The sequence below is a fragment of the Rissa tridactyla genome, chromosome 5, assembly GCF_028500815.1.
Source record: "Rissa tridactyla isolate bRisTri1 chromosome 5, bRisTri1.patW.cur.20221130, whole genome shotgun sequence".
NCBI classification, from domain to species: Eukaryota; Metazoa; Chordata; class Aves; order Charadriiformes; family Laridae; genus Rissa; species Rissa tridactyla.
In genome coordinates, this window is record NC_071470.1 from 30,184,510 (window position 1) to 30,199,521 (window position 15,012).

Genomic DNA, 15,012 nt, shown 5'->3' on the forward strand with positions numbered 1-15,012 from the left:
ACTGAAAAGTAAGAGCCCTGGTGAAAAAAAAAAAAAATCAAAACCCACATTAAAGGAAAAGTCTATGAATAGTCAAAGGCCAGAGTGATTCAGATAGCATCTGATATCATCCAGTGGAGCTGAACCAGGATGTGCACATTTCAAAGCCTTAATCACTGTATGTGATGTCACTGAAATGCTATTAGGATAAAAACAGTGACATTGAAACTCCTGATTTTCCACAACATTCGCTTCAATAAGACGTTGGCTCTGTGACACAGCAGTGTCTCATGGCTTATGCAGGTATCTAGTGAGCAAGTTGGTTAATCAGGGAGACTGAATTTAGGAGTTCTCTAAGTAAAACTGTGCATTTCATCCTTGACCACTGAATTACAGAAGCAACTTAAATATCTTCTTACTGAGGCCCGAGACTGCTGTTTGAAAGCAGGGCTGATTCTGATGTCTCTCTGGCTGGGCAGCAGGAGCTGGGGCAGCTGCAGGCCAGGCAGGGAGCTGCTGAGATTTTTGGGGCAGCATCCTCCTGGGAAGTGCTGGTGCTGCGGGGCTTGGAGGGCACAGGCTTGGTGCCAGCTCCTCAGCCACCCCGTGAGCCCCCAAGCAGGGATCCATGGTGCAGGCAGTGCCGCTCGCAGCCTCTTACAAGCCACCTGGGGTCTTCTGCTCTTCAGAAGGGCTTAAAGGATGAACGAAGTACTTTCAGGGTTCAGGTGACAGTGGCTGGTTTAGTCCCAAATTCCCATGGGATAATTCTCATTATCAGACAATCCCAGGGCACTGTACAAAGACCAGAAAAGCAAATACTTTGACCGCTGCCAGTAGTGTTCTTTGGACACTGCCAGATTCCTTGTCATGAAGCCTGGTGAGCTGTTTTCTTCTCCCACCTCTGTGTTGTGTGAGTGGGCGTGTGAGACTGCAAAAAGTACAGAGCATTTTTCCTTTCCTTTTGGAGTGTCCTTTATTTGCATTTAAAAAAAATAAAATGTTTTTCAGGTCATGCCTTTCCTGGAAACTCTGTGTCTGATCTTCCCAATCATGCAAAAAAACCTTGGTTAGGTTTCTGGCATGCAAAGTGCATTCTGGGTGCTCCTGAGTTGATCAGACTTCACCCGTTCCATCTCATCTTGCATTTAAGTTTCCTCTTTATAATACAGAGGTTGAAAGGGTTGCGACATAGAGATTCAGAGGCTACCACTAGGTTGATAGATAAAATGGACCTGGCGTGGCACAATCTGACTTGTGTCCATATGCTAACCACAGACTTCTGATTTAATAATTCACCTTACAGCAGTGGGAACCCTCAGGTTCCTATTTCTTCCCAAGTACAAGGTACAGTCTTTTCAAATAGCATATCTGCAGTGGCTGGAGGCACTAGCTCAGCTCAATGACTACGGAATGGCATTTTAAGGAAAGCTGAAAACTAGGATGACTCAGCTAATAACTATGGCATCTGAAGGGAGGTAGCCTCCTGCCTAGGTCAGGAATGGGCAGGGTGATCTCTTCTTAAATCATGCCAGGTAAAACTGTATTTAGACATGGCTTTTTCCTGAGACCCTTTGCTTTCTACCTCATTGCTGGAAGCTGTAATACATCCATGGTGCACCTCTGCCTTACAGTGGTTTTCTCTGCTCCCCACCTAAGTTTGTGCTACCGACTGCATCCCCAAAGCTGTGATTTACCAATAGCAGATCCAAATAAGACAGGAATTACTGTTATTGCAACCCTAATGTATAGGTCTGTAGGTTGGTTGGTTGGTTTATTCCTTTGTTTGTTTTGTGTTTTTTTCCTGCACATTGCTAACTTGATTCACTGTTCCTAGTCATTAGCCACTCTGGGATCCTGGCTGGCTGATTTTCTGACGCCTGATGGAATTAAAGAAAAGGGCGATATGGAGTGTTAGCAACCCTGTATAGAAGTCCATCAAAAGAGATCTTGCTTATTTTTTTAAAACCTGCATATCTGCCCTTGTGCAAAGCAGAGTCTGGCTTAGCAGCCTCTGCCCTCACCCAATTTTCCCCTTCACAAGCTGCAAAGGAAAGAACCTCACCTCCTCCAAGGTCACCGGCGTGAGCCTGGGCGTGTGTCTGGGCTTGCAGAGACCGGCCACCAGATGACACTGTTATCCCTAAGAATTAACTAACAGCAGGAACAGGTCCGTGAAGTTACTCCTCAGAAAAAGGGGATGAAGGAGCCTCCAGCATGCCGGGGGGAGCATCTTTGGGAGTCCGGTGCCCACTCCCTTGGCAGCTGTCACTGAGCATGGGCTGTCAGAAAGACGAGTTTTGTGACTTGTCTGCTGCAGTTCACTGCAGGTAAGCTGCGGATATTGCTGTGCTTTCTGTACGTTAGTTTTCATTTATTTGCAGACGAACCTGGACCAAAGGATAGCAAATAGGACAATGCATTTCCAGCAAGTGCTGAGAGTTACAAATTGGTCCCCGTGTTCCAGTTTATTCATCCAAATTCAATCCTGCTAATTCAGAAATGCAATTACATAAGAAGTTTGGTTTGCAAGTAGTGGTACAATGCCACGATTTTTCAAGCCAAAAATGCTGCCATCATCACTTTGAACCACTGAAAATATCAATGTAACAAAAAGTTATTTTTCTGTCAAAGTTTATCTTTCTTTTTTCAGTTTTCCACAGTGAACAGTGTGCCTCGTCTGTTCCCTGGAGCAAATTGATGCTCTTCCCCCATTAACCTTTGGGATGGAAGAGCCCAAGAGCCTCATGTTTCTCCTGTCTGACACACTCCCTTCTCTGCTGGGCTTCATCCTGCTCAGGACCAAATCTCTTCAGAGCTACATGACTATTCACAGCTCTTTTTTGTTGTTGTTTTTCTCCTGGATTTCAGGTGGCCCCTGAGACAAAAGCAGTCATGAAGTGGTTGAGGTCAATCCCGTTCGTGCTCTCTGCCAGCCTCCATGGGGGTGAGCTGGTTGTGACCTATCCTTACGACTATTCGAGGCATCCTATGGAAGAAAAAATGTTCTCCCCTACACCTGATGAGAAGGTAATACTGGTTTTGCAGGGTGAGCATATCAGTATAGTTTCCAGGTGCGGAACTATGAAGGCTTTCTTTTAACAAGTATCAAACTTTGGTTTATTTAGCTTGTGTGCATGTATATATATGCATGTACATATATGCATGTGTAAATGAAATATATAATAAATCACGTTTATATATAATGCATGTATACATACATATAATATAATTTATACACTTATTTAATGTGCTTTAAAATACAGGATCATTTACACACTGTCAGCTTGATCTGTAAAGATTTACCCATGTTTTTTTAGGCCAAACATGCTTTCACAAGGCACAGGTTAGGAAAAGCCAGGCTTTTACTATTTAAAGGGTGAAGGCTATGGTATTTTTATGATTGATTTCCCAAAAAAAAGCCTGACCTGAGCATTATTTTCTCTTGAAATCTGTAGGAAAACAAAAGGCTGGCTGCCATATGGTGGCAGCCTTGTAACATTTATTCCAGGTCAGATGAACAGGAATGGTTTTCCCTCTCTGTCCCTGGAAAGTTCCCCATCTGGGACTCACTGTAAATCTTCTGTGAAATTTTTTGCCATCTTTCCTATTTCCCTTTGGTTTCCTCAATCTAGTATTCATTGCCGACATGCCCACTAGGAGAACAGCTATTTTTTCAGCCTTTCAGCGTATGTTAAAAATGTCCCTGGTCTCTTAAGAAAAAGCGCTTCTTTATATAACGAACAGCTTGAAAATAGTCAGAAGTTGATCTTTGACTTGAAGCATCCGTTATCTTTGAGAATATATCTCTGCGCTGACTTCTTCTAAAGTGACAGTTCTCAACAGCACCTGTCAAATATTTAAATATTTATAACTATTAAACATTTTCTATATCAATCCATTTTTTCTGAGCTGTACCATACCTACTGACTACACGTGTGCAATGATGATTTGGCATTAAAATAGATCAGGCACTGCACAGTAAAAAGCCCACGTAAGAAATGTCTGGTGGGTAGTAATGAAACCTACAGAAGCTCTTGGTGAGGATTAGAGGAAATCATAAATCTGTGCACTTATATCTTATCGCCTGGGCCAGGGCTAGCCTGATTTACATGTAGGTGGTGGAGGAATGGTGGAGAATTGGCCAAGTGTGCCTTATCAAGCAGTTCACCTGTGGGCTGGAAGGACAGCAGTCCCTCCATCATCTCCACTCAGGGACAGCACGTGAGTTTTGAGTGAAATGATGCAGTCACACGTACAAAGTACTCCATCCCGATGCAGTTCACAGCTGGGCAAGCCCTACTGGCATCCCTGATTTGCGACAGTGTTCGACAGAGGACCTCACACCAGTGGCTTCTGCATAGTCAACGGCTGCAAAGCCTGGGAAGATAGCTACAGACTTGGAAATTTCAAACATACAAGGGAGGGCTGGGGATGTCCTCAATTAATATCAATTTTTCAAATGAATCAGCACAGCAACCTTAACAACACTACCAGTATCACTTTAAATTTTGCCCAGAAAGTTATAAAACCTGTACCTGTGAAGTGACCTGCATTTAAGTAATGTCATCTGCAGCTGCTGCTGCTGGGGAATCTGCATCCTGAAATATAGCAGCTTGTTTTAGCTGCCATACATTAGCCATAACCCTTGTTCTGACCTGTCAAGTTTGCCATGGAAGGGGAAACAAGGCAAGTTTGCACCCTTGGCGCAAGCCCAGGGTGAAATGCTGCAGTGCAGATGATGGCCAGAGATTAAAAAGTCAAATTCTGCGAAGTATATTCAAACCAGGTTGCCCTGACCAGGTTGCCTGGGTGCTACCACCTCCCTGTGTCCCTCATGTTTTTTGTGTGGTAGCCCAAGGATCCTCCTGGCACCTGCTCTGAGACACAGCGGATTTCAAACCTCTTTATCCTGCATCACAGCCTGGGCTGGTACCTGCTGAGACCATGTCCTTACACTCACATTCTTGCATCTGTTTCAGCCCACCTAATCCAGAACTTTTCCATTTTTTTGGCTTTTGGGGTGATGGATGTTTTTTGCAGGCTCCTGTTGCTTTGTGTTGCACAAGAAGTAGCACTGATGCCTGTGCTCACTGGAGCAGAAAGGTGCACACCAAGTCAAATTCACTCCCTTGGGTGAATGGAAACACTCCCTTCCCTCCCGAAAAACCCAACCTGTGGCAGTCAGTGGGGTACAAGTGCTGGCCAAGGTAACAGCACTGACCTCGTTTCACCAAATGAAGCATGACACTTCCGAAGTCACAAGGGTTCCTCTGTGTTTTTTCCCTTTTTGTTCCACCTGCATTACACTTAAATGTCTAAGTTTTTTTTGAGGTCCATGACTAGTCACGCATTATCTGCTATGTGACAAAAAATGTATTGCTATCTGAGCACATTTTAATGTTTTTTATTAAAAAGGTTTAACTTTTTTTTTTTAAATCAAATTCACTTGATTTTGGATTTCTCACATTCTCTTCTCACTACCACCCATATTCATTCACGTGCACTAGTGGCCAGGCAAAAGCCTTATGCTTCTTGATGAGAAACAAGAGAAGAAAGTCTTGGTCACGGGAAATAAAACATCTGCAGATGTCTTTGGGCAAGGCGAGGAACATAGTCAGAAGTCACATAGGCACCTTGTAAATTATTAGCAAATATCTTTCATAGAAGGTTCAGAACTGGGACCCAAATTTCTGTAGAAATTAAAGACTATTGACAGTGCATTTCTTTCCAGCAGAACTTTGAAGGAGACTTAACTGTCCGTGCTGAGCAATACTTAGACATATAGAAACTCAAGGGAGATGCAAAAGCATTTTATATTAAGTCAGGATTCTCAGTACCTGCTTATCGGAAGTATTTTGGTAATTTGTCTTTACACTTAGATAACACTCTCTTTCCACCTTTACATAGTCAGCTACCTGATCCCATAATTGGCTCAGCTTTGTGATTATTAGAAACATTTGTAAATATTAGATCAAAGTTGTGTGCTTGGTCATTTTGGTCTTTATCCTTGGTGACAACATCAAGGATGTAGTTTTAGGATCACTTCTAAAAACGGGATTTTAGCCACGCAACTTCTTGCACGTGTTGTCTTAAGTAATATGCAACGAAACTCAAGAGTAGGATCAAGTAGCATCTGATAATTGCTGACATTTCAAGGTTGAAATCTGAAACTATAGCTGTTCTAGATAAGGATCAAATAAACAAAAGGGAGAGGGGGTATTTCTGTACAAAGTTGGAATAAACATTGGAGAAAAATGGCAGCAACCCGATTCAAAGAAGTGGTTTCTGCAGATCACTGCTTTTTCTTCTGTCTTCACTACATCTACCTGTCACTTTTCCTTTCTGAGTGGTGACTCTTCTGCTCTTCATCAGTATCAACACTCTTAGGAAATCAGTGGTGACATCCACCATCACCACATCCTATCCTTCACTTTTTAGGAATGGTTTCTGCCCCATAAAGAAGCAACTGTCATTGAGATCAAATTGGCAGGTTGTCCTGTGTGAGTGATAAGTGCAAAGCAAATCGACACTGTCTATTTTAAACTGCAGCAGCCAATGCAAAGATCTGGTTGGGCTGAGGCTGCTGTAGGTATTTTTGAAAGGGTAAAAATAGCATAAGCTAAAACACAATGGGGAGAGCTAATTTCAGCTTTCAAACCTGGGACTTGAAGTACAACCAAACAAGCCCTCTGCTTCTGCCCCAGATGATAGGTTGAAGTCAAGTATCACAAAATCCACTGATATTTAATGTTATCTCTGGCTAAATATATTGGATTGCAGAGAAGGGCCTTGGAGAAGAAGACAAGTGAAAACTTCCTGGCAGAATATCCTTGCACGGAGGTGCATCCTCCATCAGCCTCGAGGATTCAAGAGGGCTCATTGTCTGGGCTCACAACACCACTAGCTACTAGCAGCAATGACAGTGTTTACAGTTTGTAAAAGCAAATGTATTTCAAACTCTTTCATTACAGATGTTTAAAATGCTGGCTAAAGCCTATGCAGATGCACATCCAGTCATCTCGGACCGATCTGAACTTCGATGCGGTGGAAATTTTGTAAAACGCGGAGGTATTATAAATGGTGCTGAGTGGTACAGCTTCACTGGAGGTAAAACCACTTTACCATCATATCAAGTGAGGTAAAACCTCTATATGACCTTTATGAGACACAAGGGTTTGAAAGAAACATTTTTATTCATTTCAGTTTGCGTTAGGTCAGACCCCTGCAAAAAGTAACTTGTGAGGGATTTAAGTAACAAAATGCATGTTGGTAAAATTTATATTCGGATGCCATGGGACACATTCAGCCCTGATATGACCTGAGAAAAGTTATCAAGTTGTACAAGGGTCAAATTTGTTATTGCACATAAAATCCTTCTAGTTTTAAAATCTGAAATGTAGAAATAAATGCTTAATGCTATGCTCTCATTCCTTAGTGCATGAGTTTGAATCCATCCCGCAGACTATGCAAGTGCAGTTCAAACAAACTCTTTTTCAGGGAAAACTACAACAGAGACAAACATCCCATTCATTTGTGCTTAGGTTGCTAATTTGATTTCCCCGATCATAGTATTTAGTTTTCTTCAGGATTCCTGAAATACTGGCATGGATGAAATATCAGTGTTCATAAAATTTTCATCAGTGCTTTAGTTGTGTGATCAAACAGGACTCAGCTGGATCCCCAAATAATTATGTTGAAACTAGGCATCTAGAAAGCTCTGGGGCATGAGTGAGAATTAGGTTTGAGTATCTTTGGCTCACATTCTTCTGAAAATTATATCCAATGTCTTTTGTACAGAAACAGTTTTGAACATACTAATGGCAAAAGGTCATCTCTTTGCTGGTGACCCTTGGCAATCACCTCTGATACAGCCGATTATCCAATTACCATGATTAACCAATCCTTATCTCTCTATCGCTACTTCTTGGTCAGGTGAACAATAATTTTAAATGATGTTTTTTTGCCTGAAAGAAGTGTCATTGTCATTAGTTAATTCGTAGTTGAAACGAGTTGTAGAATTCTGAATTTGTTGAATACTTTTTATGTATTGGCCGTGCACACTCTTTACAATATGTTAATCCATACCCACAGGGACTGCATTCAGCTGACTGCAACAGCAAACTCCAGTTAAGGTTTAAATGGCTTGTTCATGATCTCTTCTTTTTAAACCTATAGGTATGGCAGATTTTAATTATCTTCATACAAATTGCTTTGAAGTTACTGTGGAGGTAGGATGCGAAAAGTTTCCTTTGGAGGAAGAACTGTTTACAATCTGGCATGAAAACAGAGACGCCCTTCTGAATTACATGGAAATGGTACAGCTCTGCTTTTACAGATCTTTGTGTGCTTACAGTGTTTTTTCTTCATTCTTTGTCAATATTAATTTCTTTACTGTTTCCCCAGTTAGTTGTCGAGATGGCACCAAATCAACCATCAAACTCCACAAGGGGCCTCGATGCCTTAGTTTGTCCAGCAGGACACACACATAATATTTTGCCTGTATTGCAGGAAGGATGGAGATTGAGGACTGTAAAGGCCTTGAAAACAGTGAAAAAGGGAATTGTTTGTAAATAATTTGTGCAACATTATAAATCAACTGCCCAAAATTTAATGCTGGAGAAAAGCTGCATATTCAGAAAAAAATTGAATCATAGACTCATAGAATCATTTAGGTTGGAAAAGACTTTTGAGATCAGCCTTTCTCTTGAAGAATAGACCAACAAGCTCTGCTTTCCAGAGAGTTTCTTGGAACTTCTTCCTTTCCATATTCCATTTTTGTGGCACAAACCCTACAGCAGCAGAAGATTTAGATTCAGCTGAAATGGGGACATTCTAAGTATCTTGCTAGAAATGCTGTTTCCTCACTTTTCAGCTTGATTTGATGGTCAAAGTAGTTAAAAAACATCTGAAGCCTGATCTTCTAAAGGAACAACTGTAGGTCTGTGAGCATTAAAACATGCCATTTAAAAGTCATTTTTAATAATAAGTTTAAGCTCAGAAAAACAAATACCTCCCTGACAATAAGTAAGTGAACACAGAAGCAGAAGTTGCTCATCTTTCACTCAGCCATTAGTAGATTAGCTTTCTGTCATGCCTTATTTTGATAGATTACGCAGTAATTTAAAATTGTTAGGAGTGTTTTTATGGCCTTTCTAAGCAACCTCTTGCTACTTGTGGTAAGTATTATCATTCAATAAAGTCTACAGTACAGACCACCAAACTCATTTCATTTTACAGCTGTCTGATGAAAATGAGTTTTAGTGAATCCAAATGGAGCTGGGTTAAATCCATATATATTGCAGTTGAAGTCTTCAAGATGTAAAGATTTTTATAGTGTGAGATACTGTAGAAGTCTATGCTGGAAAAGCTTTTTGAGTAAATGCAGGACAGTAAGCAAAACAACTTTGTAGATAAGGATGACTGAATTACTCCCGATAAGGATTAAGTCTGCCATAACCAATTCAAACTTTTCTTATTCTGATATATACCAGGCTGTTTGGTGTGTGTACAAATCTACTTGGCTTAACACGCAGAAGTAGAATTCATTTTCATAAACGCCAATCTCTTCTCCACATCAGAATTGGTATCAAAACACTCTCCCAAACTTATGTGGCACAGACTTGAGGCAAAACCAAAACCAGTATATTTAGTATAGCAAAACAAATCAACATGGTTAAAGACATTTCAATTTTGACATTTCTATCCCGTCATGTTGTAATTGCAAAATTATTACTGAAGTTGGATGAGGTCATACGGCTTTGAGTATGTCTACATTGTAAATTAAATTTGGGTCTGAGATGACTCTTCTGACCAGATTTACCCACTATCCATATGATAAATCCTCAAGTCCGTGCTGAAAAGCAAATTGCAGTGCTTCATCATAATAGTTTTTAAGGGACAGTTTTCAAGTCCTTATACTGAGTCGTCCCTAAACCCTCCAGTGAATAGCTCCACTCAGTACGGAACAGCTATTTAACAGCAAGAACAGTGACAACCAGTCTCACCTTAAATAAAAAACTGCTGTCGCTAGACTAGACTTTTTTTTTCCAGATTTGTATTAAGAATTATTGTAAAGTTGGATATTTTCATGTTTATTTTTAGCATCTCTATATTCCAACAGAAAAGCAAATGTATTTTTTTCCATTGTTTTGATGCTTTGTACTTTATTTCTATTCTTATTTTGTGACAAAGGATAGTGGGGAGGGGAAAATGAGAGGAAGAGAAAGAAGGGTGGGGGGAAGTGAAGTAAAGAACAGCTCAAGTTGATGATAGGAGTTTAGAGGAAAAATCAAAATGGCATTACTTTTCATTTAAAATGGTCATATAGAATTTCCAATAAAAAATGTTTTCATTTCAGGATGTTGCAAAAAAAGAACCTTAAGAGGTTTAATGTTTAAATACTTGTATTTTTTCCTGTTTTCTTTTACTGAACTTTAAATGTAATGATCTGTTTGTGCACCTCCTTGTATGACAGAATTCACATCGCCCTTTAGTTTGTCACCAAGCACGTTCGCTTCTCATCAGCGCAAGCAGCTGGGTTCTGTGCTTGTGGAGAATGGAAAAGGGATATTACACACACTGCTATCATGACATTCTGACATGCAATGAAGTGTAGGCAGAAGAGCGATGATGAGTCCCAAGTAGCTAAAGAATTCCCTCACCTATTCCTGTTCCCTGATATTAAATAAGAATATTAAAAAATTGATAATTATATTTAATATCATATACCGATTAATGTGCATCAGTGTATTTGAGAATTATTAAGAAATAATGTGTTAAAGATTGTACATTAAATAATACTAATATAGAAGTATCTATCATTTTATTCATATGCTTCTGCTCTACTTTAAATTAGTAATAGTGTGTCTATCACAGAACAGTTGTTCAGTTGTGGTTCATTATCTCTAAGCAGCTTTGGACCCTTTTAGATGCAGTGAAAGAAAATGAAAACTATATATTTCAAGTAATACTAAAGACCTGGTTTATTGGTATAACCTGCATGAATTGATTCTACTGCCAGGATGGCAGTATATTTTTTGGTAGGTGGTACTGTCTGAAAGCTAATAATTGTGCTTGATTCTGATTTATTTCACACATCTTTTAGTGCTGCACTTTGAATAGATTAAAGGGCCATTTCTTTGTGCTAAATTAACTTCACTTTTAAGACCAGTGATGCCTTCTCATTGTGTATAGAGCATCAAATTGTATTGTAAAGCCTTAACTTTTCATTTCTTTTTAGTTCCGGATCTAGGGCAGACATTCAGAAACAGTCTTTAAATACTGTGGTCAGATCATAAGGTGCCGGTGATCTGTGCAGAGAAGGGACGCTCAATGCAGAGCCACATACTTAGCCCAAAAAAGCTCTTGTTCAGTTATCCTTTTCCCTCTGTGCTCTTGGAGCTCCCAAAACAGAGGATGTGATTTGAAGGGGCATCAGCACTCAAGAGCGTCTATAATGGGTTGAACCTCTAGAAAGTTGTTTCCTCTTTACAGGGGTTTCCTTGTAGAAGATGAGGAGGTGGTACGGTAGTACATGACTCCCATCTAACTTTGCTTTGCTTTGCCAGGTTCATCGGGGGATAAAAGGAATCGTGTCTGATAAGTTTGGAAACCCAATAAAAAATGCACGTATTTCAGTCAGGGGCATCCAGCATGATGTCACCACAGGTAATATTTTTAGTTTGAGCTTTTTCCTGAGGCAGGGTGAAAGCACTGAGAGCTTAACCTGCAAAAGTCTTGTCGTATTTGATAGAAATGGCACCTCAGTGGAGAACTGAAGGCTCAGCTGTGGGTTTGTTTCTAGAATAACAGGAGAGAAGACATGTCTGTTGAGTCTGTCGTGTTTCTGGGATGACGCAGTCCTTGCTGCTAAAAAAACTTCCACCTGGAACTGTCTACTGTCCATCAAAGCCAATGTGTCTTTGATGAGATTCAGAAATCCATCTTTGTGTTTCATGTTTTGGGGGAATATGGCAATAGCCTGGCTCAGGGGCTGTAACTCAGCACGTGGAGGCTTGGAGCCCTGGTAGAATGAGTGAGTTGAAATATTGTGAGTGTGAGATGTAGACATTAGAGTAGGATCCACACTGACTTTAACAGCTGGAATAACTGCAGTGACTGAAGGGTGGGCAACATTTTTTGTTCATTTAGAAAAGCATAAATATATGCAATTTTTTGACAATAGTTATATCAAATGCAAAAAAAACCCTGGAACGCTGAATTATGTTCACTTTATACCTGTCTCCAGCTGGTAAACATGCATCGAGGCATATGCAACTGTTAATTTTCACAGTCATAAAGTTCTGAGCTTTTAGGCTCTCACTGAGATCAATGCTCTCATTTTATTATTGATTTCAGTGAGAACAGGGTAGGCCAGAGGAGTGCAAAATAGAAGGCATGAATGGTAACATTTTGCTCTAATGATAGTTGTTGAATCAATTCAGAAAGCCAGAATGGTTTATAATGCAGTGGATGCTTTCCAGCTTCAAAAAAACTAACATTAGAGGGGATACAATAGTGGAGATGATGCAGATTCTTGAGGCTGGTGGGAGACTCTGGCATGAATTAGGGTCTTTTTCAAACTTCTTCCCAGACAATGGCTTTCCATTGGCAGTGGACCTTTAAAGAATTAAGAATTAAATAAAAAATGTGTTTACATTGAAGGAAAAAGGAGTATTTGTTCTTGAGTTAGGTGGGGTTAAGAATGTCATATGATTAAAATGTCTTTTAATTTCAGTGTTAAAAAAGACTGAGAAATTCCCAGAGAAAATAGCATTAATGCAATATTTACTGAGTTGAGAAACTTACCATTCAAAATAAAGGGAATATAAAATGAAAAATAAATATTCTGTTTTAAAACTCCCTGCTTTTGCCTGCAGGCTATAACCTTCAGCTGGAGGAAATTTACACCCATTTTACACTAATGGCAATTTATACCAGCTGCAGCTCTGACTCCATAGTCTTACGTGCTATAATGTCTGCGAAGTAGTTCAATGTAATATAATAAAAGCAGGGATTTCTTAGCTCCTTAGACATGGAATATATATATGTGTGTATATCTATCTATCTATCTATCTATCTATCTATCTATCTATCTATCTATCTATCTATCTATCTATCTATCTATATCAGCCTGGATTCTGCTTTCACTTTCTTAAGTTTCACATAGTTTTAAATTCATTTGATTTCTTTGGAGTTATTCCTTGTACCCCCGGGAAAGCATCATGAAGAAAAGCTTCCCTTCCCTGGGATACAAGCACAGCAGTTACTGACATTTTGTAGGTGAATTTTACTCCATTAGCTCCCAAAGGTCAGATTTTGGAGGAGTCTCTTTTTGTCATTCAAGAGTTTGCATGTGAAGTTTTTTCAAAATCTGAATCAAAATCTGAGCTCCTTTCAAAACCTGCTCCCTAAGTGCTTGTGCTGTCTGTGCGTACATGTGTATACGAGTACATTAACTATAAAGGATGCAAGAGTATATCTAAGCTCAGTTTTGTTGTGCCTTTACCTTTCCTAAGCTGCTGATGGAGACTACTGGCGACTCTTGCCTCCGGGGACATACATAATCAGCGCCCAAGCGGTGGGATACAGCCGGGTGATGAAGAGGGTCACCCTTCCTGCCAAGATGAAACAGGCTGGGCGAGTTGACTTTGTATTGCGACCGGTTGAGGCTTGGCCCAACAAGCTCCTCCGCCGGTCTATGGAAGACACGTACGACCCATATGACCCGCTGGAACTTTTTGACCCTCATGCCCAACACGGGCAGCCCGAGGCTCGAGGAGGGTCACCGCCGAGCAGGGAGAAGCCCTGGTGGTGGTCTTACTTCAGCTCTCTAGACCTGCACAAACCCCTGTGGCTGCTCAAGCAGCGCTGAAGGGCGTCATGGTGCTCTGCTCACCTGGCTCTGCTGCCCTTCCACCCGACTCCAGACGCCCTCGCTGCTCTTGGCGATATTTAAATCTGTTTCATTTGAAATGTTAATTCAGGCGTGCTTACTTCTTTTGTTTTCTCTTCACACACAACTGAGTATGTCCAAGTGGTTTTATATATTAAAAACAATGGTGCACACCCATTCAAAGGCCATGTTATATGTAGTTTTTTTTCTTGCTAATGCTCTGTACTTCTGCCCATGTAGTTAATCATCACATTCATTATTTATTAGGTTCTAAGTACCTGCAGGAAAATATTCCTGATCCTTTAATGCATTTTTGTACATGTCTTAACACATTAATGACTATACACCGAAAAAAACTTTCATAAACATTCAGAAAACTATTTTCTTTCCCCTTTTTACATTATTTTAGCACATTAAGTTCAGTTCATTAAGTCTCCTAACACAGCTCACAAAGATTTTTTAAAATCCATTATGTGATACAAGCATTGACTTCAGACAGAAAAATAAAATCATTAGGAATTTGGAAATAAATCTGCATCTGAATAAGTTGGAAGAGCTGCTCATAAGCATCACACAGCCTCACTCTTTTGAAATCTCTTGCACCGTGAGTAGGCCCATCAAATCAAGAAAAATGTTTGGAAAGTAAACTCTGTTGCAACGAGTCATAATATCCAATCTTTACAATTACTGCTGGAAGCACACACATCCTATGACGTAGAAAAATACATGAGATAATTCCTGCAGAATTTAGGTTAAAATGTGACATATTACACTAAGGTTTTAACATCATGCACTCTTTTGAGTCCATGTGGTTGTTAACGGAATTTGTAGACATGAAAAAAATAATGAACTTTTTTCCAAGATAGTTGGGTAAAGCTAGGTGAAGGGCGGTCTTGCAAGATGCTGTCCTCTCTCAGACATCAGATGTAGCGGTTTTTTTAGGGGTGGATCCAAAAAAATGTCCTTAATTTTGATGAAGCGCATAGGCCCACACTTCCTTTTGGCTGGAACTGGTTAATGAACTCTATATACTCACAGTATTTCCTCACCTAGATGCTGCAGTGTGTGAATAGGGTGATTGTTTGGAGCTGATATACTTATTGCAGAAGCTGTGCTGGCTGTCTAGATTACCCCCT

The 15,012-nt window shown here is 40.2% G+C and overlaps 1 protein-coding gene across 1 annotated transcript in view; it reads left to right on the forward strand.

Annotated features, from left to right (window-relative positions):
- The window catches only part of CPZ (carboxypeptidase Z), a 36,766-nt gene extending 22,709 nt beyond the window's left edge, over nt 1-14,057 (forward strand). Inside the window, exons 7-11 of the mRNA XM_054203019.1 lie at nt 2,851-3,009; nt 6,954-7,089; nt 8,158-8,297; nt 11,550-11,649; nt 13,500-14,057. Of these exons, the coding sequence (XP_054058994.1) occupies nt 2,851-3,009; nt 6,954-7,089; nt 8,158-8,297; nt 11,550-11,649; nt 13,500-13,855 (891 nt within the window). The 3' untranslated portion in view covers nt 13,856-14,057. The remainder of the gene's footprint in view (nt 1-2,850; nt 3,010-6,953; nt 7,090-8,157; nt 8,298-11,549; nt 11,650-13,499) is intronic.
- Nucleotides 14,058-15,012: the final 955 nt, after the last annotated feature.